Here is a 25,425-nt window from a genome sequence, read left to right as displayed (position 1 = left end):
CACAGTGAATATATAACCATATGCCAACTTATATAATTCTTGAGGTTTAGAACTTTTTGCAGAAGTCGCTTTTCAAAAACAACTCTCCATTATTTGCATATCTTAGACTTGGGATAGTCAAAACAATAGCCACTAGCTACATGTGGCTACTTAAATTAATTGAAACTTAATATAATTAAAAGTTTAGTTCCTCAGTCAGACTAGTCACATTTCAAAACCCACACATGGCTACTGGTTGCAATATCTGAAGAGTACATTTCCATTATCACAGAAATTTCTATTAGATAGAGCTGTCTGAAACCACGGTTTGATTAGGATCTATATGAATAATGAGATACTATTTTTTAATATAAATGTGCTTTCTTTCCTCTTGCCTTTCTGAGCACATGACCTCTCTTGCACTTGACCCCTGAGGTATCCTTCTGCCTTGGGAAGATGAGTTTTGTTCTAGAAGTACGCAAGGAAGGAAACCAGTATAATATTCACCTCCTGGTCCTAGAAAATAGGAGTTTTCAAAAGGACAAGAATCTTGCAAATTAGGGTATTTTCTTGAGGAAATATGTTTTAAATTTCCTTCTCTCCCATTTCAAGGGCCAGACCTGATATACGAGACCAATAGTCTTCACAATTTTTACTCACATTATCTCAATACATTTTTGAAAAGGTATGCATCCTCCTCATCTATTTCGAATTGACATCTAAAAATGTTCATCATAAATTTAGTCATAAAAGATGTATTTTGTGATATACATGACATCAAATTTTGACTCTGCATATTTAGTTAATTCAATTTACGGAAATGTCTTCTATATTATGTAATCAGAAAAGCCAGTCCTCATTGTTGAAATAATCAGCCAAATTATACTTACTGTCAGCTAAGAAATGTGTGACTTCAAGTTTTTAAATTCACAGAAGGGTATTAATTCAGATCCCTTTGATAACTTTGTCACTTCTGAATTGGATGACAGAAAGATAGATAGATAGATAGATAGATAGATAGATAGATAGATAGATAGATAGATAGATGATAGATAGATAGATGATAGATAGATAGATAGGCCGATAGATAGACAGATAGAAAGACAGGGAGACAGGAGATTGGGCATGTGTTTGTTGCCTGGATGAAGTAAGAAGTGGCCTTTCTCAGTGTTTCTTACCAGAAGTCCTTCCTCTCACAGGGCTCACCCTCAGGAGTTATGTATTCTAGAACTGTCCTTCTGCTTGGTGCTCCAGAAGATTTTTACTCTACTTAGAGCAATGTGCTTGTAAGGTTTAGGAACAGTGAGAGCTATGCTTTCTTCCTTTCTTCCATGCACCCATTCTTCCTTTCTCCATCTACTACCTACACACACCTTCTCCACCTCTCTCATGCCTTTCCCGTATTAGTCATTCCCTCAGCCTAAACTGTCTTCTGGATTTCATATTGCTTCCTTCTATTGATATTAACACCTCAGCTTCCAGAAAGAACTATTAATCCCCTTTGTATCTATTTCTCCCCTTAATTCATTTCTCACCCCAGTACCACGGACTTAAACTCTCACCTCTCGACTGAAATGTCTATGACCGATGACCTCTTAATTTCCATATTTAATGTACTCTTTTCAGTTTTCAAAGGCAAATGACCTCTTAGGGGCAAATGATACCGCTGAACACTCCTCCTTTCTTGGCTTTGCTTCCTTTCTTGTCTTTCTTGAAATTGCCCTCTCCTGGTGATCTCATCACACGTCGGTCTTCCTCTGTGACTGTTCTTTGTCACTGGTCTTCTCTTGTCGCCCACACCCTCTGCCGTTCATCTTTGCTCAAGACTTCAACCGCCTCCTACATACTGATGGCTCCCATATATATGTATCTCCAGTCCAGAATCTCTCCTGACACCCAGATTCATATATTCAAATGACTGGACACCTATACCTGGATGAAAGCAAATCCCCCATCTTTTCCCCAAATTGTGTTCTTCCCATGTTTGGTGAAGGTTACTAACAAGGTTAGCAACTAAGGTTACTTCGTTGTCAAAGTTAAAACACCAAAACAAAAACAAAAATTCATACTCTCTCTCACCTCTTTCTCATAGCCAACATCCAATAACTCACCAATTTCTGATTCTATTTCCCAATCATTTCTTGTATTTGCTCTTCCTCTTCACCCACACTGCCCCTGTATTAGGTCAAACTCTAATTACTTTCCTCTGAATCATGGCTATAGCCTAATCAATCACCCACTCACACTTTTTCTAGTGAGCCAATCTGCTTATGTCTCTTCCTTGTTCAAAACTCTTCAGATGTTCATGTTACCCAAATGAAAATGCATACAGAAGTTCTTGCTAAGAGAAGTGAACAAGCAGAGATCCTCATGGGTCTGTCCTTCCCCCAGGAGTGGTAGGAAGGGAGCTGAGAAGAGTTCAAAGATGCTGAGTTGGTGGGAGTGGAGAGCAGTGGAAGGCAGGAGAGGTTCAGGAGAAATGGAGCTCTTTATGAGGGCTTAGGTGTAGACTGGCCTTGGGGCCAAGAGCTTAAACACAGGCAGGATGGGTTGTTCTTAAAATCTGAGTGTGGCTCAGTTTGGGTTGCTAGCAAAGGAGACCAGTTGGATATTTGCGACAGAAATCCTGGGCAAGAATAACGAATGTGGAAATGCTGGAATACTTTTTAAAGCCAATGATAGATAAATAGGCAGATTTGGAGTTGAAGTCCATACGAATACAGGACGCAGTTTACACGTAATAACAGCACTGATAGAAATGTTATCTATACAAAATGGTATCTCACCAATGATAATATTAAATTCATCATATTTTCAATGATGATTGAGATTTAACCAGTATCTCTAACACCCTTCTCTAGGAAAAGGAAAGACTTTTGGCATGTTTTTACCTATTACCTTCCACTCCCTAACATGCTTTCCGAATCATCTGGTAGTTTAGATTCAGACTGTTACTGTGACAACACCATCTGCTTTTATTTTACTTTATGCCATTACTTTGAAAGAAATTCTTTCTTAATAATCTGACAAAATTGGAAAGCCATATTACCAACACAAATTCATATTTAGCTATAAATTCTAATGATTTATTTGTTCATTATTGTTTCTATAACTCATGTTATTCTCTTCCTTAGAATCTTCTGTTTTGCTGGAAAACATTGTAAGGTAATTTTTTTTCAAAGAAGACCCCTGGGGGATAACTTTCCTGAGTGCTGACATTTCTAAAGGCTCAATGTGTTTATTCTGTCCTTAGTCTACTCTCACTGGAATGCTAGTTTTGCAGGGTATAGAATTCCAGCATAAAAAGTGTTTTCCTCTAAAGACAGTAAAGGCTTTGTTCCTTTTTCTTGTAGAATTTATTGTGAATGATGTTAAGTCTAATACTGGTGTGATTCTTACTCTTATGTAACTTTTTCCTTTCCTTTAATTCCTGGAAACACCAAATTTGAATTTGTGTCTAGGCATAGATAAATTCTTTTTCCCTACTTGGCACTAAATGAATCTTTTCAATCTGAAGACTAGAGTCTTTCTTCAACTCTTCAGCTTACGGAAACCACCCCCCCCCCCCTTTAAAAAAAAATGACTGTTTCTTCTTTTCAATTGCTCTCTTTCTTTTCGTGTGCTTGTGATTCCTATTTGGTTTTTACGTTTACTTTACATTTTTAGCTATTTACTAGACCTTATCATCCAGATAATTACGTAGTCATATCCCAGCATCACACATAACCTAGTATTTATCTCTTTTATTAAATTTATTGTTTTGTCAAATATATTTTTAATTTCCAAAAGTTCTTTCTCAATCTATGAATATTTCTTTTTTATTCAGGCTTTTTGGGCCTAGTAGTATCCCTAGGGTCATTCTGAGGATATTAATTTTAAAAATTTAATGTTATCTTCTGTTCTTTACATTATCTCTTTCCTCTGAAGTTAGTCCTGCTTATTAATCTTGGCTTGCCTCTGATACCATTAACCTTCCTTAAAGATAATTAAGATCCTTAAAGATGTTAAAGATTCCTTAAGGAAGATTAAGGTCTTTCTTAAGGAATATCTTTAAGGATATTCTTTAAGGATGTGTAGCAATCTTTCTCCAGTAGTCTTCTTTCTTGCTCCCTAAATAATATTTATATTTTGCACTTAAAGAATTTCTTTGGACCTTATATAATAGGATTACATTGTATGTCTGCTTCTGAAACTTGTTTTTATTTTGCTCAATGTGTTTATGTGATGTAGCAATATTGATGAACACATTGCTGAAATACATTCATTTTTCACTGCTGCATTGTATGACATGTTATGACTGTACTATCATCCTGTTGTCCATTTTCCTGTAGGCTGACATTTGAGGTGTTTTTATTTTTATTTTTCCTTTTTTGTTGTTATAAAAAAATGGTTCCATTAACCAGTTTGTAGTAAGTCTTTTCTACTATTGCTATATATCACAATTCACTTTTTACAAAAGATTACTTCTAGTCACAAATATTTAGGAAGATAGAGGCATGTTAAATTTATTACAGGAATTAAATGCTTTAAATAAAAATACTTTAGATAAAAATACTCAACAGAGAGAAATATCTCTAGCAACAAGGATCTTAAAGGGAAATCCCTAAACCTATAGGAAAAGAAATTTAAGTGAAGATAACAGAAATGGGCTGAAAAGAGATCCTCAAAGAAAATAATAAAATTTACAAATGAAGAGCTAAAAGACTTCAGAAACTTCCAGTTCAGTCTTTTTTCATATAAAAATTTTATCCATAGGTTTTATATCCAGTCTTTACTGACAGATAAGAAAAGTGGGATTCACGAAATTATGTGACTTTTTCAAGGTAACAAAGAACTTAGTGATTTTTCATTGTAGTGATTCAGACAATGAATAACATAGAAGTCATCTTGAGCTTCTGAAAGTAGCAGTAATGCAATTTTCTTTTCACCCAAGAGATAAGAACAGTCAACTTTCCTCCCCCTAATTTACCTGGGGTACTTGTTTTGATTGCACCAGCCATGTAGAACATGGTAATAAGCACTGCCATCTTAGCCCAGTTTCATTTTACATATAAAAACTGACCAGGAGAAGGTACTGCTCAAAAATTAGTTTGGCACAAACGTTCAGCACATTTTTCCCCCAGATAAATCTGACCAAAAAGAAGTGAAAAGTAATTAGTGGCCTGTGGTGACATTATTCAATATGGTATTAGAGATTCTAGAATGGATTGATTTGCAGTCTGTTCTCACCTTTGCATTCTGGATGCAGGGACAGAGGGCCCAAGCCGCACTGGCCTTCACGTCTGGGTGAGGATTTTTTAGTAGGGACCACAACAAACGCACTCCATCTAAGTGATCAATTATCCTATTGTGAAACCAAAAAACAGAGGTAGAGACTGTAATTAGTACATGAAAATAAAAATTTAAATGGCCTATCTATTCACACAATTATAATTATTTTTTCTCCTTTTGACGTTTTGCTTAGCTATTTTTTTTCAAAACTTTAACAACAGCAGGGACATAACATGCTGCTGAGTTGTCGGCTCTCTGATTTCAGTTTCAAACTCGTTGACACAGAAAGCAAGCTCCATGATAGTTGCGATTCACATAAACTGAAAATCAAGCCATGTAATTCTTTAATTAGCTGTATACAGACTGTTACCTAAATGTAAAAATACTGGTTTCTTTCATATAGTAACATCTAAATACTTTCCAAGACAAATATTTATGGCCCAAAGCTGTGCAGTTACCTTTTCTATTTGGTCTGTGTTTAACTGACTTACCGTACTGCATGACACAGTTTAACCTCTTCCAGTACTAATCTAGCACTAGGAATTAAAGTCAGTACAACACACTGCATCCTTTGTGGGGCACGAATAACACATAACTTGTTTTCCATGTGCTCCCTTCCCAGCAAGACCAACATTGCAGACTGTGTTATAGTTACTTAAACACACTGTAATCAAAATATCTTCTTGACTAGCTGAAAAATGAATTATCATCAGAGTCATCTCCACACCATCTGTCTTCTGTTTATGTATCAATCAGTCCAGGGAGTATACCCTTGCATTAAGGTCCATCAAGTACTCGCAGTTGAGAAGAAGGTCAAACAAAACTTAATATCCTTTACAAACATGGCTTTGTTCAGAAAGATAAACTCAGAGCATATGAAAACAGATAAAGAACATCAAAATTCCTTTGATTTTGAACCTCAAGTTGAGTTAAGTACACGTAGTACTTATCCACAGATAGAATAAATACTACTAGCTTGGCACCATTCAAACTTTTTCTTGAAAATTGACATTAAAAAACTACATTTCTTGATTATCTGAGTGTGCCAGGAAAAAAAAAAAATGTATTATTCCAAAGGTTCCAAGTTGGATATGTTTTCCATAACCTTATAAAACAGTTGGTAATGCAAATAGCTTATAGTAAGATATAAACTCTCTCTTTAAAAGATGATCTTTAATAAGAAAAAAGCACACTGAGAAAGGATTTTAACCCAAAGTTTAACTAAATAGCTGTCTAAAACTAAAGCTTTCTGTCTGTATCATGCCGAGGGAAAATAAAGTTTTATTTCTTGATTTATAGAAACTATAAAGAAAGATACTGAACACACTGTACTTCACAATGAAGGAATTACTTTGCAAACTTAAAAAAGCTTACTGGCTTACATATGCCACTGGAAATGTAATTAATGGAGATCCTTGGGTCTCTATTTTTTCACATGCAATTTCTCAAAGAACAATAGTGAATGTTAATCCATCCTACTCTCTCACTAATGTAGTAGTAAGAGTTGCATTAGGAATATTTAGCCATACAATGAGGGACGTAGCTTGTCATCAGAGTGGAAGTCATCTGGATGGCACATATTTTCAGTTAAAAAGAGGCATAATTCAACTCTGGATCCCCCCAGGAAAAATTTCACAATTAGCGATAAAAATTCACTATTCATGCTAAAACCAGATGTACTGTCCTTGACCGTCACCCCAAACCCTAGGCAATTCATCAGCTGCTTAGTTACAACAGCTGAGGACGGTGACCCCATTACAGATGTCTTAAAAGACAGCACAGTACAGAGTAATTACCTTAGATGAGGAAAACATTTTAAAAAAACATTTGCAAACACAGGAACTAACAAAGTCATGGGTAGCAAACTTCAGAGTTTAATTTTGTCCCTCCATCTCCCTCATCCTCTGTATCGAGTCATATACTGTGGATTTTCTTCAAATAACTCAAGTATCTCCCCCTACTTCTCTGTTCTCCCTGCCAGCATCCTAATCCTGGTCTCTACTACCTCGTATCAGGATTGCTACAATAGCTGCCTAACTTGGTTTTATGTCTCCAGTTTCTCTCAATTCCAATCCATCCCATAAATCCCTGGGAAATTAATCTTGCCGAAGGAGTTCTGAGAGCTTCTGCAGTATCTCCGTGCCAGCAGGGCCCCGGGGATATTCATTCTGTCCATCACACCACCCAGCACGTTCAGTCAGTGCTTGGTGAACAGTTCAGAGCTGAGAGGTCACTCCCAGGAGACGGTCTCCGACAGCTTCCCGCTGCCTGCATGGTATTCACACCCCAGTTCCTGAATTCAGTATTTAACATTTCCGCTGAGCTGGTTTATTCCTCCAAACTCCCTACATGCAGGTGTTTGCTCATAAAACTCTTTGGCCATCTACTAAACTCTAAGTGCTAAGCATACGGAAGTAACAGATACAGTCAATTCTTATTACTCAGGGTAGTTCGCTGTATAAAGTCACTGCAAACAGTGAATTTGTAGATACCGAATCATTGCTCCTGGGGGAATATAAAGTTTTGTTCCTAAGAGCCTCTGGTGAGAATATTTTCGTTAACTGATCAATACACAATCTTGTTTTATGTGTGTTTCTGTTTAAAGACACCTTACTTAATACACATTGTTGACTCATTAACACTGAACCCACAGGCAATCCAATACACACATTTTCTCTGTAAAGCATATCACAGCCCTCTTGCATTTTGGCACTATGCTTGGGGGCCATTTTAAACAGGAAGATCACCAGCTCAAAGCACGAAAACGCAAAAAACGTGGCACTAAATACTGTGAAGATGACGCTTGTTTACAAAATGAGAGCGGAAACAAGAAGGCAGAGTGTGGTCCTGTTCAACCCCAGCTGGAAACACGTGCACCAGGCAACTCAAATTTTTCGTGGCTCCACACGTGTCCGTGAATAACTGCGAAAGTGCTATAAGGATTAACTGGGGGGATTACAAATACATTTTAGCAAGGATGTGAATACACAAATACAGAATCCGCAAATAATGAGGATTTTAATTGTCCTTTAGGAAACTGCAGTCTAGCGAGTGTGTTAAAGAGACCATAATAATCTATTCTGGTAAATGCTATAATAGATGCGGGCATGGGGTTCCATGAGAACACAGAGGGGAGACACTGTTAACTCACAAGCCACAGAAATTCTCCCAGGACTCAGCCTTTGCCCTGCCATCTCCATCTGTTGCTGCAACAATCCATGCTTTAAGGTCTACCGTAAGACTTCTCCCCAAGTCCTCTGGCTTCTCCCTCCTCTGAGATTCTTTTGAGTTTTGCTGCCCTCGTTTCTAGCACTCATAACACACTGCTTTGCATTGTAGGCAGGTGCGTATGCTTCTTATCTCCCCAAGTACTGTGTAATCTCCTTGACAGCAGGAATCTGCCATTGCCCGCCATGCTTAGGGCAGCTCCCGCAGACAGTGAGTATTGGTTAAATGGACCTGAAACAAGACAGCCTTTGCCTACTCCTTTTTTGATGAATCAAAAATCTCTCCCAACACAAATACGTTCATTTTTAACCTCATACTTGGAAAGTGCATGTTCAAATTCAAAATCTAACCAGTAAATTTTTATCTGGAGTTGCCTCTAAGTTGAAAGTGCATTTTCATGGATCTTCTTTACAACTTTATTGCTTTTTGAATATACAATGCTGGGCTTGTAGGTGGTATTCATTACATCACTGCCCATTTTCAATGGGTCTATCTCCTTTTGTATAGTTCTTTAATTTGATTAGCATCTTGCTCTGAATTCACTTCCAGCAGTATGTTAACTCTTCCTGTTTTTATTGTCGATAGAATTTTACATTAATATTTTGATATTATAAAAACAAAACTGAACTATATGTTTCCAAAATCTTCAACTTTATCATAGAAATCAAACTGTGTGGCTGACAAAATAACAGCTCTTGAAAGATGACTACAGCTTCATATTCTGGCTCTTAAAAACAAACAAACAAAAAAGACACAGCTGCTTGTTATGGCTCTCAGTGTCTTTTGTTCTATTAACTCTTGTCAGGATAGTTAACAAGTCTGGCTGGCTGGCCTGCCCACTGAGGCCACATATATGAACAAATGTGAACAGTTCGCACCCACATAGCCAGCACGGCTGAGGCTGCAGAGTTTCTTTCTGGCAATGACAGTACATCTATTTTGAAACCATAATTTTGCATCTTTTCTAAAAATTTCACAATATTTGCTGAAAATCATGCTGATAAATGCTATTGTCTGACAATGGCTCAACCTAAATGTGGTTAGCCTAAAGGAACATGATGTTCTTAAGCCACATTATAAGATGCAACTGAAATCTACAGGTTTTAAAACCAAGCTGGCAATTCCACAAAAATGGAAACATAAATGGATGTCAGAATTAATGATCCCTGTGAAAAACTATGATTAGAAAAGAATTTTACATTTTCATAAAAATTCTCAGAGTTTTAATGTTTATATCTCTGTGTATTCTTTTAAAGAGGCTACGGGAGACCAAATTGGGAGAAAAGATGTGAATGTAACAGCCTCTGGAAAGGCATGTCAAGTGTGTCCCAGAACTCCTTGGCTTTGGTAGAGTATAAAAGGATAGTCTATCCTTTTATAGTTGTGTAAGCACTATGACAGAAAAGCTTTCAAAACTTATTCATTCATACATACAGTTATTCATTCATATGAAAAGTTATGCATTCACAGAATAATATTAAGAGGGCCCAACAATTTTTGAGGTCCAGCTCATATTCAAATATTCCCATTTCTTTGCAAAACTTTCTTTAGAGCTTTTTAAAAAACAAACAAAACCTGGATTCAAAAGGGATCATACACTGTATTTTTGATATATCTTTTTAGTCTCTTTTAATCTAGAACATTTTTATGGCATTGACTCTTTTAAGAGATCAGGACTGTTGTAGGAAGTCCCACAGTTTGAGTTTGGCTGACTGCTTCCTCAAGGTGTCGTTTGACTTTCCCCTCTTTTCTCTGTACAGACCTTCCTTGATTTATCCATGGGGCTGTGTCCTAATAAACCCAGCACAAGTGGAAAACACATTTAACACACCTAACCTACTGAACATCACAGCTTAGCCCAGTCCACCTTAAACATGCTCAAAACACTTACATTGGCCTATAGCTGGGCAAAATCATCTAACACAAAGCCTATTTTATAATAAAGTGCTGAATATCTCTTGTAACGTATTGACTACTGTACTGAAAGGGAAAACCAGAATGGTTGATGGGTACAGAATGGTTGTGAGTGTTTGACTTGTTTACCCTCCTGATCACATGGCTGACTGGGGGCTGCAGCTCACTGCCACCGCCCAGCATCACGAGAGAGTATTGGACTGCATATCCTACTAGAATTAAAACAGACCCAAATAAACGGAGATATATACCATATTAGTGGATCGGCGAACTCAATATTGTTAAGATTCCTATTCTTTCTAAATTGATCTACAGATTCTTAGCAACAATTATTAAAATTCCATAAAGCTTTAAAAAAGATTTAGACAAGATGACTCTAAAATTTATATATAAATGCAAAACATCTAAGATAGCCCAAAGCATCTTAAAAAGTTGGAGGACTTAACACTCTTATTACAAAGCTATAATAATCAAGATAGTGTGGGACTGACATGAGGATAGAAAAATAGATCAATGGAAAAAGGAGTTCTGAAATAGATCTGCTAATATACAGTCAATTGAATTTCAACCAAGGGACCAAGCTAATCAACTGAGAAATAGTGTTTTCAATAAATGATGCTAGATCAATTGAATATCATATGAAAAAATTAACTTGGACTCCCCTTTCCACACCACACTTAGAAACTAGTTTGAGGTATATCATATAGTACACTAGCCATGAAAGTAAAATTGATAACTTTAACTTCATCAAACTAAAACTTTCTGCTGAAAAGACAGCCTTAATACTGACTGGAAAAAATCATTCCACAGCACATAAATCGAACAATGGATTTGTATCCAGAATATGTGAAGAACTTCTTCAAATTGCCAAAAAAGATAAACAATCCAAATTTAAAATGGACAAAAAACTTGAATAGACTACCAAATAACATATATACACATGAAATAAGCACATTATTGTTGAAAGTTATTCAACATCATTAGTTATCAGGGGAATGCAAATGAAATCTACAATGACATACAGTTTTGCTCTGTTAGAAGGGCTAAATTTAAAAAAAAAAAAAAAAAAAAGAGCAACATTAAATGTTGGCACCAATGGGAATGTAAAATTGTACAACCACTTTTGTATACTATTTGGATGTTTCTAATAAAGTTAAACTTCTACCCTATGACTCAGAAATTCCAATCCCAAAACAGGGCAAAACTAATCTATAGTGATGGAAATCAGAAAGTGGTTGCTTGGGGTGGGAGTGGGGATTGACTGGAAAATAGCGTGAGTGCACTTTCTTGGGTGAAGGACATGTTTTATATCTTCTTTTGGCTGGTGGTTATATGAGTGTATACAATTGTTAAAACGCATCAAACTGAGCAATTAAGTGTTAAAATAACCTATAATTTTGAACAAAAAAATTCAGACAAAAACCAACACATATTATATGCTTCCATTTGTTTCCAAATAGAAATAAAACTATTTAGGGAGGCATTCTCCAATATAAAATGATGAAAACAGAGTAAGATGTGAATTACCATAAAAGGTAAGAGAGGGGCTCTCCCCAGACTGCAGGGCGGTGGGCACTGGGGGGCCGTGATAGGACAGGCAGCCCGGGTGTTTGTAGGGTGATGATGGTATTCTGCTTCTTGGCTTGGGTGGCAGGTACATGAGTCCTCCCTTTTCAAGAATTTACTAATGTGTACGTTTACATCATGCACTTTCCTTTATGTATATTATATTTCACAAATTAAAAGTTTTAAAAATGTGTTTTAACATTATTATAAACACACACACATACTCTCACACACAGGAAATAGTACTGAAAAGCCAACTTATTCAGCTATGGAACTAAGCACACATCACAACTGGATGGATGAGATATATAATGTGGATAAATAAAATCCACATAATCCTCTAATTAAACATCCCCAGAGCTTGTTTTAAAATGAGAAAACTAAGATTCAGAAGATTCAATTATTCACATAATTAATTTTCATTTGGCATTTCAGTATCTCAGTTAAATCCATATGCTTTTAAAAGTATACAGATGAAAAACAAATAACAAAAAAATGTAAAAGGAAGGAAGAATGTTCTTATTGATACAAACATATAAAACATATATTCTATTTTATATCTTGCATAAACCCTAAAATGTCACAAGGACTGGTTTTGTGGTAAATGAAATTTCTGGGCAGCCACAAAGAGATTAAATCTCTTCTGTATGCAAACAAGCATAGCTTTATTTCTTTTTTCCCCCTTTTTAAAAAGAACAAATAAACCCAACGTAAAAAAAAAAAACAACTATGTAAATGCAACATAATTATGTTTAAACCACAGAAGACAGGAAATTTAGAGTTACAGATTCCATGGTAAGTTTTAATTCTATCCTTGTGTATATGTTTTATAAAAGAGTCTTTCATTACATGATCACATAACACTGGACTATGTAACAATCAGTTCAGCAAATATTTGTTTTACAGTGTGTGGAAGGAAAATATTTTACAGGATAAATTGTAGGAAATTAGTATATTATTTAGGTAAACTGTCATGTAAAACTTCTTAGAATCTTGGGCATTTACAGAATATTAACAGAAACATTTTTTCTTGATTATTTTCTAAAGAACATGAAATTTAACTCTTTTGTAGTCAGGCACTTGTATTTGAAAGCTGACCTTTAGGTTTAAGGTTATTCTGAAGTAATGAAAAACTTAGGACATTAGAATTTTAGCATGTTTTGAATCATGTATGCCAGGAATTTTGTATTAAAGGCACAGTAGAGACTGAAATAAATCATGAGGCTCTACAAGTTCCTAAAAAGTCTGAAAAACAGCCCTTATTATCACTATTGGCATTTGCTAGGGTTCCTGACAACTCATATATCTGAAATTTAACTTTTTCAAAAGTAAAAGAAAAGCATTTATCCTGATTTTCCTGTATTAACTATATTTCAGGTTAACCAAATGGTTAGCAATCACCTCTAAGATAAACCTAGTAAAAGTATTAGATTATAAAGGTAAAGTAAAAATTCTCATGCCCTCCAAACGAAAAGATCAAATAACTCACAAAGAAACATGAATTCAACTAACATCAGAATTTTCCCAAAAAAGGTATGAAGTAAGACAACAATGGAGCAGAATTTTTTTAATTCAAGAAAGAAAGTGGGAACCAAGAATTTTATATCTAGCAAAGCTGTCCTCTGAGTATTTATAGGAAAATAGCTTCACTAGATACAAACGTGTGCTTCTGCACAGCAAAAGAAACAATCAACAAAATGAAAAGGCAATCTATGGAACAGGAGAAAATATATGCAAGCCATACATTTGATACAAAGTTAATATTCAAAATACATAAGGAATTCATACAACTCAATGGCAAAATAAATAAATAAATAACTCAATTTAAAAATGGGCAAAGGAACTGAACAGACATTTCTCCAAAGAAGACATGCAAATGGCCAACAGGTATGTGAAAAAATGCTCAACAGCACAAATCATCAGGGAAATCCAAATCAAAACTACAGTGAGATATTGCCTCACTCCTCATTGGAAAGGCTGTTATTGAAAAGACAAGAGATAAAAAATATTGGCAAGAAGTGGAGAAAAGGAAATCCTTGCACACTGTTGGAATGTAAATTGGTACAGTCATTATGGAAAACAGTATGGAGGTTCCTCAAAAAATTGAAAATATAACTATCATTTGATCTAGCAATCCCATTTTTATGGGTATATATCCAAAGGAAATGAATTCAGTAGCTAGAAAAGATATCTGTGCTCTTACGTTTATTATAGAATTATTTACAATAGCCAAGATATGAAAACAACCTAAGTGTCCATTGACAGATGAATGGATAAAGAAGTTGTGGTATACTTACACAAGGAAATATTATTCAGCCTTAAAACAGAAAGAAATCCTGCCATTTGTAACATGGGTGAACTTGAAAGACATCATGCTAAATGAAATAAGCCAGACACAGAAAGTCAAATATTGCGTGAAATCACTTACATGTAGAGTCTAAAACAGTTGAACTTAGAGAAACAGTGATTCGAATGGTGAAAGGGCTGGCAGTGGAGGAGATGGGGAGATGCTGGTCAAAGGGTACGAAGTTTCAGTTATAAGATGGATAAGCTTTAGAGACCTAGTGCCCAGCATGGTAACTGTATTAATAATAATGTATTGTATACTTGAAATTTGCTAACAGAGCAGATTTTAAGTGTTCTTGCCATACACCAAAAAAAAAAGTATCTTTGTGAGATGAGGTTAATTAGCTTGGTGGCTGTAATCATCCCACAAAGTATACTTATATCAGAACACCATGTCATTCACCTTAAACATACATAATGTTTAAATGTGTCAGTTATACCTATATAAAGCTGAAAAAGAGAAAGGTACTTTAAACATCTAAAAACTTAGGGAATTCTGTACCCATGAGCCCTTTTTGAAGATTCTACTAGGGGATGAGCTCCAAAAATTAAACTATGACTGTAAAACTGCAGCAAAAACTGATAATAAGTATATGTGTATATACGTTTGTTGGTCTAAGATTAAAACAGGGGCAGGGTCAAGGGTAGAATAATAATGTTCAAATGTTACATGTTATGACAAAGTAGAAACAATGCACTTTAAAGTGGAGAGGATAAGGAAGAGGGAAAGAGAAAAATGAAATAAGCCCATTGATTACTATAGAGATGATGGGTGGGAGTTAAAAGATACCAGCAAAAACTGAGAAACTAAATAGCAAATAACTACATAACAGAAAGGAGAAAGCAAGCATTAGAAAAATGTACAGGTACAAAGACACTGACTAGAATGAAACAAAAATGCAAACTTTTCTAAATAACAACAAAAAAATATTAAAGAGCAAAGATTACAAATCTTACAGAGAAGAGCAAATATAAAAGAATATGAATAATTATAAAATATTATGACATTGTTGAGACCAAACATCAATGAGTGTGAATGGGTTTAGCTCACTTATTAAAAATATTTTTAGCTTGGCATACAAAGCAAGACCCATCTATATACTGTATGAAAGGGCACACCTAAAAGAAAGTGGTTCAACAAAGACTAAAAATAAAAGGTAGACCAAGATACTCCAGGAAAATGGAAAAAATATGAAAGCAGGGGTAAAGATCCTTATATCAAAGTAGAAATATCAAGCCAAAACTCATTAAACATGACAAAAAAGAGCTCTTGAAAAATTAAAATCCACAATTCACAATGATTAAAACATTTATGCACCAAATAATATAGTGCCTGCCTTTGGGGCTTCCCTGGTGGCGCAGTGGTTGAGAATCTGCCTGCTAATGCAGGGGACACGGGTTCGAGCCCTGGTCTAGGAAGATCCCACATGCCGCGAAGCGACTAGGCCCGTGAGCCACAATTGCTGAGCCTGCGCGTCTGGAGCCTGTGCTCCGCCACAAGAGAGGCTGCGATAGTGAGAGGCCCGCGCACCGCGATGAAGAGTGGCCCCCGCTTGCCGCAACTAGAGAAAGCCCTCGCACAGAAACGAAGACCCAACACAGCCAAAAATAAATAAATTAATTAATTAATTAAAAAAAAAATATATATATATATATATAGTGCCTGCCTTTAAGAAGCAAAAACTACATGAGTTGTAAGAAGACATAGGTAGAAGCACACTAATAATTTTAATACACCATTTTCAGTATGAGACAGGTCAAATGCATGAAAAATAGTAAGTAGAGATAGAAGGCTTACATAACTTAATAAAATAGATCTTAAGAATATACATCAGGACTTCCCTGGTGGCGCAGTGGTTAAGAATCCACCTGCCAGTACAGGGGACACGGGTTCAAGCCCTGGTCCAGGAAGATCCCACATGTCGCGGAGCAACTAAGCCCACGTGCCACAACTACTGAGCCTGTGATCTAGAGCCCACGAGCCACAACTACTGAGCCCACGTGCCACAACTACTGGAGCCCTCACTCCTAGAGCCTGTGCTCCACAACAAGAGAAGCCACTGCAATGAGAAGGCCACGCACTGCAATGAAGAGTAGCCCTCGCTCGCCACAACTAGAGAAAGCCCACGTGCAGCAACGAAGACCCAACACAGCCAAAAAAAGAAAGAAAGAAATTTATTAAAAAAAATACATATATATATACATCAAACTCTACACTCTATTGAAAGAGGACACATCTTCACCCCAAGCACCTATAGATGCTTTGTAAAAATTCATCTTATATTGAGTCATAAAGAAAACACCAGTAAGTTCCATAAAAAGTGGAAATAAAACACTGAGTAAACTGCAACATAGTAAGAAATATCTAACAAAAACAAAAAATGAAAAGGTTCCTCTTTGTGGAATTAAAAAAAAAATTCTATTAAACAACATCCGGCCTAAAGGGAAAATATAAACTGAAATTAAAGTACTTCTTAAAAATAATGATAATGAAATCACTACGTATCAGAATGTACAAGGGACATTTAAAGAAGTGTCAAAGAAAAACTCATAGGACAAAATATTTTTATTATTAAAAAAAGAGGGAATTCCCAGGCAGTCCAGTGGTTAGGACTCTACGCTTCCACTGCAGGGGGCCCAGGTTCGATCCTTGGTTGGGGAATTAGGATCCCACAAGCTGCATGGCACAGCCAAAAAAAGAAAGAAAAAAAAAGAATAAAAATAAATATCTTCTCAGTTCAAAACAATTAGAAAAATAGTTACAAAATAAACCCAGAAAAGGCAACATGGAATAAATATAAAAGAAATTTATGAGGTAGAGAATAAAAGAACAGTATATCTAATTAATAAAATTTTCTCAGAAAAAAATCAAAATAGAGAAACTATACTAGATAACTTGATCATGGAAAAAACAGGAGAAAGCTCACATACACAAATATAAAATGACAAGTGGAAAACAACCATTGAAACGAGACAAAATTTAAAAATCATAAGACATTGTTTTGCAGATCATTATTTAAATACATTTGATGATCTAAATGAAATTGATCATTTTATAAAGAAATGCACATTGCCAAAATTGACCCCATTAGAGTAGAATGCATAAATAGATTAGATTTCATAGAAGAACTAGAGAAAACCAGTAAAGAGCTAACAGAACACACACACACAGAGTAGGCCCAGATGACTGCACAGTATAATTCTATCAAAACTTTAAAGCCTAGATGGTCCCATTGCTCAATAAATTATTCCAGAGTATTGAAATGAAAGAAAACTTCCTAATTCCTTTCGTGAAGCAGGTATAACATTGATACCTAAATTTGATAAAGATAGTTGTTAAAAAAAAAAAAAAGAAAGGAAGGAAAAGAAAACTACAGACCAATATAATTCAAGGATATCATTACAAAAATACTAAATAAGATTAGCAAACAGAATCCTACACCACATTAAGAAAATAGTACATCATGACCAAGTGAAACTTGTTCCCAGAATGCAAGGTGGGTCCAGTGTTTGGAAACCCATTAATATTATTCAACATATTGATAGATATAAGGGAAAAATCATAATGGAGTATACAGAGCATAATCTCCATAAATGCTTAAAGAGGGATTTGACAAAATTCAATACCTATTTCTGATTTTGAAAACACTCTTTAAAAATAGAAATTGAGAGATTTTTAAAAATATGATAAAATATATATACTTTAGTGCTCAAGACATTATTTTACATAATAGAACACCACTAGAGGCATTTCTACTAAAATCAGGAACAAGGCAAAGAAGCTATCTCCATTACTATTCAACACTGCAGTAGGGAATTAGCTAATGAAATTATACAAGAGAAATCAATCTAAAGAATAAGAATTTATAAAGAAGAAATAAAACTTTCTTGGGAATATCCTGGAGCAGAGTTCAGCAATTTTTTTGTAAAGGGCCAGGTAGTAAGTATGTCTTTGTGGGTTATTTGGTCTCTGTAGCAACTATCAACTCTGCCATTGTAACATAAAAGCCACCAAAGACAATATATAAATGAATGAGTGTGAGTATGTTCCAATAAAACTTCATTTACAAAAACAGGATTTGGCCCATGTGCTATAGTATGTCAACAATTGCGCTAGAGAATCAACAATAAAGTGAACTCAAACAATAAGAGAATTCCATTAGGTAGCAGCATAGAGAATTAATACACAAAATTCAATAGTGTTCATAGAGACAATCAACTGAAGCACATAGTGGCAGTAAAAAACCATTTATACCACCAACGAGGAAGATTAAATACTTAGGAATGAACTGAACAAAAATGCACGAAATCCACATACAACAATCTTCAAATTAAAAAAACTAGACTTCAACAAATGAAGTTTCTATAATTTCACTATGGTTATGTAGGATGTTAAGGGAAGCTGGGTGAAGGGTATATGGGAACTCTCTGTACCGTGCACTCTACACTTTTGCAACTTTTCTGTAAGTCTTACGCTATTTCAAAATAAAAGTTAAGTTGGTGGGAATGTAAATTGGTGCAGCCACTGTGGAGAACAGGATGGAGGTTCCTTAAAAAACTAAAAATAGAGCTGGCATATGATCCAGCAATCCCAGTCCTGGGTATACACCCAGAGAAAACTCTAATTCGAAAAGATACATGCACCCCTATGTTCAAAGTAGCACTATTTACAATAGCCAGGACATGGAAGCAACCTAAATATCCATCAATGGATGAATAGATAAAGAAGATGTGGTACTTGTATACGATGGAATGCTACTCAGCCATAAAAAAGAATGAAATAATGCCATTTGCGGCAACATGGATGGACCCAGACATTGTCATACTGAGTGAAGTTAAGTCAGACAGAGAAAGACAAATACCATATGATATTGCTTATATGTGGAATCTAAAAAAAATGATACAAATGAACTTATATTTACAAAACAGAAACAGTCTCACAGACATAGAAAATAAACTTATGGTTACCAAAGGGGAAAGAAGGGGAGGGATAAATTAGGAGTTTGGGATTAACATATACACAATACTATATATAAAATAGATCATCAGCAAGGAACTACTGTATAGCACAGGGAACTATACTCAATGTTTTGTAATAACCTATATGGGAAAAGAATCTGAAAAAGAATACACATATATGAATCACTTTGCTGTACACCCAAAACTAACACAACATTGTAAATCAACTATACTTCAATTAAAAAATAAAAAATTAAAAAAAATTTTAAAAGAAAGTAAAGATCCTGAGGTGTGGAAAAGAAATTTTAGATATTGAAGTTTTCAGCATCAATACTTTTTAGTTGTTTGAAATTTTATAGTATTTTATGAGAAAGTTACACTCCTCAAAACACAAGCGTTAACTGTTTTTTGCAATGTTGATGTGATTTTTATATACTTGAAGGCCAAACTACCTCCAGGTGAATTCTGTACGTATCAAATAGACGTTAAAAAGTCAACAAGAAAAGAAAATTCAGCATGAATAAATCTACTTTTTCATGAACCTACTACGTTGGGATACCTGTTGCTCCACGTTAGTTCCTCAGGAAGGGTGTAATTAATAGGAAACTGTTTATACTGAGTCTTTAAAAGCAGTAGTCTGATGTACTGAGAAAAGTCAGTCGAGTTTTATGAAATCATTGTTGTCTTAAAAATCATTTTTGACTCAGGAGCCAAACTGTTATTATTACGATGTTTCTTATTCTTACTGAGAAAGAGATACGGGAAGAAAACTGTGCATACTAGCGCACAGAGTTAATAAAACTCTGCTCTGAGTACGTACGTTCATCCTCACGTGCAACCTAAGTTTTAGCCATAGCCACAGACATATCATTAAAACAAAAAACTGCTCATCATTAAAACAAGTTCCTAACCTATGAATTATTTAAGACTTACACAAGGCAAAGTTATTTCTCATTTCCTTACCATTTAACTTAAAGCTTGAAGACTCAACAAATCCTGCGGATCTAGCAATAATAGCCATGTCTGATATATGATGCCAAATGTAATGCCGTTTGGATTCTTACCAACCTCAAAACACTGTTTTCTAACTGACTTTTCTAAAACCATCTGTGCGAAAACCATATTCACAAGTACAAAAGGATTCATCAACCTCCGTGTTACACAAGAAAGAACAGTTTAGTCTTTATCTTATGAGGCTTTGTCATAGAGTTTGACACTTTTGATCACTTTCTCTCCTTAAACACTCTCTTCCCTTTGTTTCTTCAGTAACTCACTCTTCTGGCTTCCCTCACAACTCTGGCTGTTCCGTCTGCATTTCTTTATAGGCACCTCTTCTCTGGTCCATTCATTCTCCTTAAAAGATTGGATGCAGTAGGATTCTGTTTTTGTCCTTCTCTTTTCCCTTTCTTTCTCTTGCTCACAATCTCACATATATTCATCACTTAAGTTACCAAATACTCAGAATGTTATATGCCCAGCCCACATTCTATCCTAAGCTTTAGACGTGAATGAATATCCAATTGACTAGTTGCCATCACTACGGAGATGTCCCAGAAGAACCTCAATGTGGGCCCAACGTAACTGAACTCATCATTCATTTAGTGTGCAATAAATGTTTGCTGAGCGCCTACCCTGAGCCTGGGACTGGGTTAGGCAATGAATACATCATGATGAACAAATTGACTTTGTTTCTCCCCTAGTGAAGTTCATTCTGCCTTACACCAGTCCTCCAGCTACATTCCCTATAACAGCAAGTGGTACAATTATCCATCTAGTTACCCAAGTCAGAAAGCTAAATATCACTCATGACTCCCCCCTCTTCTGTACAACCCGTGTTCATCCACTCACCTGGTCTTATCCATTCTCTCCCTTTACTTCTCTTTACTCTGTCATTTTTTTTTTGTTCTTTAGGATAACATATTCCACAGGCTTAGTTTAAACCACCTTCACCTCTGGCCGGCAGTGATCTCCTAAACAAGCTTCTCTGTTTCAGGTTATGCTTAAAACCCTTTAAAAACCTTCAATTGACTTTAAAGCAAAATTCAAACTTAGCATGATGCACAAAGGCCTGTATTATAATCGCCTATTGACATGCTTATGCCACACCCTCAAAGCTCCTCGACTGCAGCTGAGAGGACCCCATTTAGGGTCTTCTTGTTCTCGATTTATAGCAAGTTAAATAACATGATTAATTTGATATAAGAGAAACAAAGGGGACTTCCCTGCTGGTGCAGTGGTTAAGAATCCGCCTGCCAATGCAGGGGACATGGGTTCAAGCCCTGGTCTGGGAAGATCCCACATGCCGCGGAGCAACTAGGCCCGTGCGCCACAACTACTGAGCCTGCGCTCTAGAGCTCATGAGCCACAACTACTGAGCCCACGCGCCACAACTACTGAGCCCATGTGCCACAACCACTGAAGCCCGTGTGCCTAGAGCCTGTGTCCCGCAACAAGAGAAGCCACCGCAATGAGAAGCCCACGCACCGCAATGAAGAGTAGCCCCTGCCCGCCGCAACTAGAGAAAGCCCGTGCGCAGCAACAAAGACCCAACACAGCCAAAAATTAATTAATTAATTAATTATTTTTAAAAAGAGAGAAACGCAGAATGAAGGGACTCATCTACAGATGAGTACAGATACTGGACCCTCTGACTTTTTTTTGTATTTATGTATTATTGGTTTAAATTGTTATTCATTAAAGCTATCGCTATGTGAATGATACTAGCCAACATTTACCTAGCACTATCATGTATCAAGCATTTTACATATATTAATTCACTCAATCATTACAACAATCCAGTGAGATTGGTACCATGACTGTCCCCATTTTATATATTTGGTAGCCAAGGCACCAAGTAGTTTAATGATTTGCTGAAGGAAACATAGTTGGTAAGTGGTGAGACTGGAATTCCAGGCAATGGTTCCAGAATCTACACTCTTAACCATTATACACTACTGTTCAGAATAAAATGATATCGTGCAAGGTACTAAACAAGAACTCTAATTTTTTTAAAGATGATATAGATTCATCATACAAATTGTATAGAAAATATAAAAAAGAAAGTAGAAAATATCCCAAATCCTACCATCCAGAAATAATAATTGTTAACAGCTAATATAAATTATTCCAGATATCTCTTTATGCCTACAGCTAGATAAAAGGATGTATGGATATGGATAGGTAAGAGAGATCGATAAATGGGACTTCCCTGGTGGTCCAGTGGGTAAGACTCCACGCTCCCAACACAGGGGACCCAGGTTCGATCCCTGGTCAGGGAACTAGATCCCTCATGCATGCTGCAACTAAGAAGCCCGTGTGCTGCAACTAAAAATCTCACACGCTGCAACAGAGATCCCGTGTGCCACAACTAAGACCCAGCGCAGCCAAAATAAATGGATAAATATTTTTTAAAAAAGAGATAGATAAGTGGATGGATGGATGGATGGATGGATGGATGGATGGATGGATAAAATTATGTTTTAAATACTATCTATTGATTTATTCATTGCAAGATAAAATTTGCACACCTACTCGTCCACCCTTCTCTGTCAGTTGTATTATTATATTATTGTTATCAATATCTACAAAATATAGATGATTCCCCTAATGATAATTCCCCCACTGTTTTGATTGATCACTGGGCTATTTTAATCAGTACCCTCCAGCTCATCCAAGGGAACAATGTGGCTCTGTAATTCATGATTTGGTCACCCTGTGTTATTTACATGTGGGCACATTTCACTCTTCCGTCTCTTGTGCACACCAGTTCTAAGAGATGACACCATTCCGTACTCCCAGTGTCCCCCTAGCTCTCCCAAATAAAAGCTTTCAGCTTTCAGGGCTGCTTACATCATGCTCTCGGGCTCCACTGCGCAAGCACCGACCGCTTTTGTGACATTGACAAGTAGAGCTCGGTTTGTTCCCACGAGGAGGTCCACGAGTGGCTGGATGCCACCGCGTTTGCGGACGGTGACTCTGCCCTCAGGCTCTTGGCAACACTCTCCCAACGCACCAACTGCGTTCACAAGCACTTCCTCCGGCTGGTCAGTTAAAAGTCCCACCAAGGCTTCAATGGCTTTGTATTCCCGAAATCTAAGTTCACCACAAGCAAAAGAGGGTGGGAAGGGACGGAAAGAGGCGAACAGTATTATTTTTGGTATGAAGTTAGCTGATAATAATGTTAGTGATAATACTGATAGCTAAAATTTACTAACTGCCGACCGTATGCTCATTCCATCTTTACAGCCACCCTGTGACATGGATGCTGTTACAACCCCGTTGTCAAAAGGCTAATCTGAAGCTTGGTAAACAGTGACGTCAACATCCACACCCGACCTTCTGTGCCCTTAAGTGCTACGCTGTACAGCCCCGAAGACACTACAACTGCTTCCAAATCTGAGCGTCGACAATCCCACTGTGCTAAGGGTTTTCCCTCAGGTTACAGGAATGATTTTACACGAACAAAGCAAAATAAACCTTTTTGTGTGTTAAACAGAACATGTGAATTTCTTGTTAAAGAAAGTCATCACCCTGAAACGGGAAAGAGTTGCCCCAGAACACCCATCATAGAGTGTGTAAACTCTAAAAATATAAAAAAAAGATAAATTCAAAGATTAAAATCAATCAAATGGTCATAAAGTTTACAAATACTTTAAAATTCAATGAAATCGTATTTGAAAATGACTGCACTTGAAGACTAACCTGGTTAGTTGGCATTTAGCTGACTCATTTATCTTTAGAAAAAGAATAAAACCACTTCCATTTCTAAAGATTCTGTGGGAAATTCATTCCCTCACCTTGATAGGTCTCTGCAGGAAATATCAGGGATACTTCTCATTTACAAGGCTGCCCACATGCAAAACAGTCCATTGGCACAGGGAGCTTCTGTCAGCACCCCCTTTCTCCTACTGAGGCACAAAAACCATTGTCGGATGGTGGGATGGGAAGAATCCCTTAATTCTGCCAACTTAGCCCAGAATGTACAGCTTTGGAAACTACAGGAGTAGCACTAGAATCAACTCTTTATTAAAATAGCATTAAAATAGAAGAATGTGTTTTGAGGGCCATATTTTAATACGGAACACTGAATGCCTTCTCTTACTTGGTCACATTCTCTTTGCTGATGGAACATTTCCATATTGCCCCTGTGACAGCGGCCAACCGTTCCTTGTTGTCAGTGTTACTGAGGAGAGAAGCCAGGGGTCTGAGTCCTCCACGCAGCCTAACCAGGTCGCGGGTTTCCTCATCTTCTGCACACTACACAGAAGCCAAATCAGACGCTGTCAGTGATCAAGGCGCATCAAGCTTTCAGTGACTGCTAAAGAGGCTGCCATTCTAGTAGCTATGAAACTTCTTTTCAGAGAGTATCATTTTCTGAAGGAGACTTCAAGTGAAATATAATTCTTGTCTATACTGGCAGCTATCTGACAGTGTCGCTCTTCCTTTACGTGGTTTTGGCAATGTCTAGAGGTTTCTACATACTTGGCAATCCTCCCAAGCCAGTTCTGGGGTAGCCTGGGCTTCTCCCAAGACAGACGCAGAGGCTGGTAAGGAACCTAGAATACCACATGCATGGATGGAGGGTTTCTGCAGTGATGTAACCCGGAGCCTTGGGAAAACATAGTAGAGAAGATAATTGAGTGATGGCGATTCAGCCAGATCTTTAATGACCCCCAAAGTCTAAGAAGTGCGGAATTTCCCCAACAGAGTTTCTATGCCCAGAGCAGTGGGTTATATCAACAGCAACTGATATGTTATTCAAACATGTTTATCCACATGCGTGTGTCAACCTTTGAAATAAATACAGGCTGCATAGATGTTCCCAACAGATGATCCTTCCCAGTTTATAGAGCCAAAAGATGACAAGTTTAGCATAGGTTTGATATTATTCTAAGTGTACAGTTGTTCTCTAAGGCCATGAACTGCGTACCATGCATCACCCATGAGGCCCCTCCAAGAAATTCTCATCACAGTGCATCACACAGCACCTGCCATGTTTACCTCCTATTAGTGACTTTCAGTTCTGGCTCAACTGCAACTTTAAAGAATGAATCACTATTTCTAACTGACCCTTAAAATATACTCATATGAGGCGTATATACAAGTCAAAGGGAACTCTTGTACAGTGTTGGTGGGAATGTAAATTGGTGCAGCCACTGTGGA

At 36.7% G+C, this 25,425-nt stretch overlaps 1 protein-coding gene across 1 annotated transcript in view; it reads right to left on the bottom strand.

Moving 5' to 3' along the window:
* ODAD2 (outer dynein arm docking complex subunit 2) overlaps window positions 1-25,425 on the bottom strand; it is a 178,108-nt gene that overhangs the window by 96,908 nt on the left and 55,775 nt on the right. Inside the window, exons 15-17 of the mRNA XM_068562910.1 lie at window positions 24,365-24,519; window positions 23,113-23,355; window positions 5,209-5,323 (exon numbers count right to left, since the gene is read on the bottom strand). Coding sequence (XP_068419011.1) covers window positions 5,209-5,323; window positions 23,113-23,355; window positions 24,365-24,519 — 513 coding nt within the window. The remainder of the gene's footprint in view (window positions 1-5,208; window positions 5,324-23,112; window positions 23,356-24,364; window positions 24,520-25,425) is intronic.

Source organism: Eschrichtius robustus, chromosome 1, assembly GCF_028021215.1.
Source record: "Eschrichtius robustus isolate mEscRob2 chromosome 1, mEscRob2.pri, whole genome shotgun sequence".
In the NCBI taxonomy this organism is placed as follows: Eukaryota; Metazoa; Chordata; class Mammalia; order Artiodactyla; family Eschrichtiidae; genus Eschrichtius; species Eschrichtius robustus.
The sequence above is the reverse complement of the archived record's forward strand: the minus strand, read 5'-3'. Positions and strand labels throughout refer to the sequence as shown.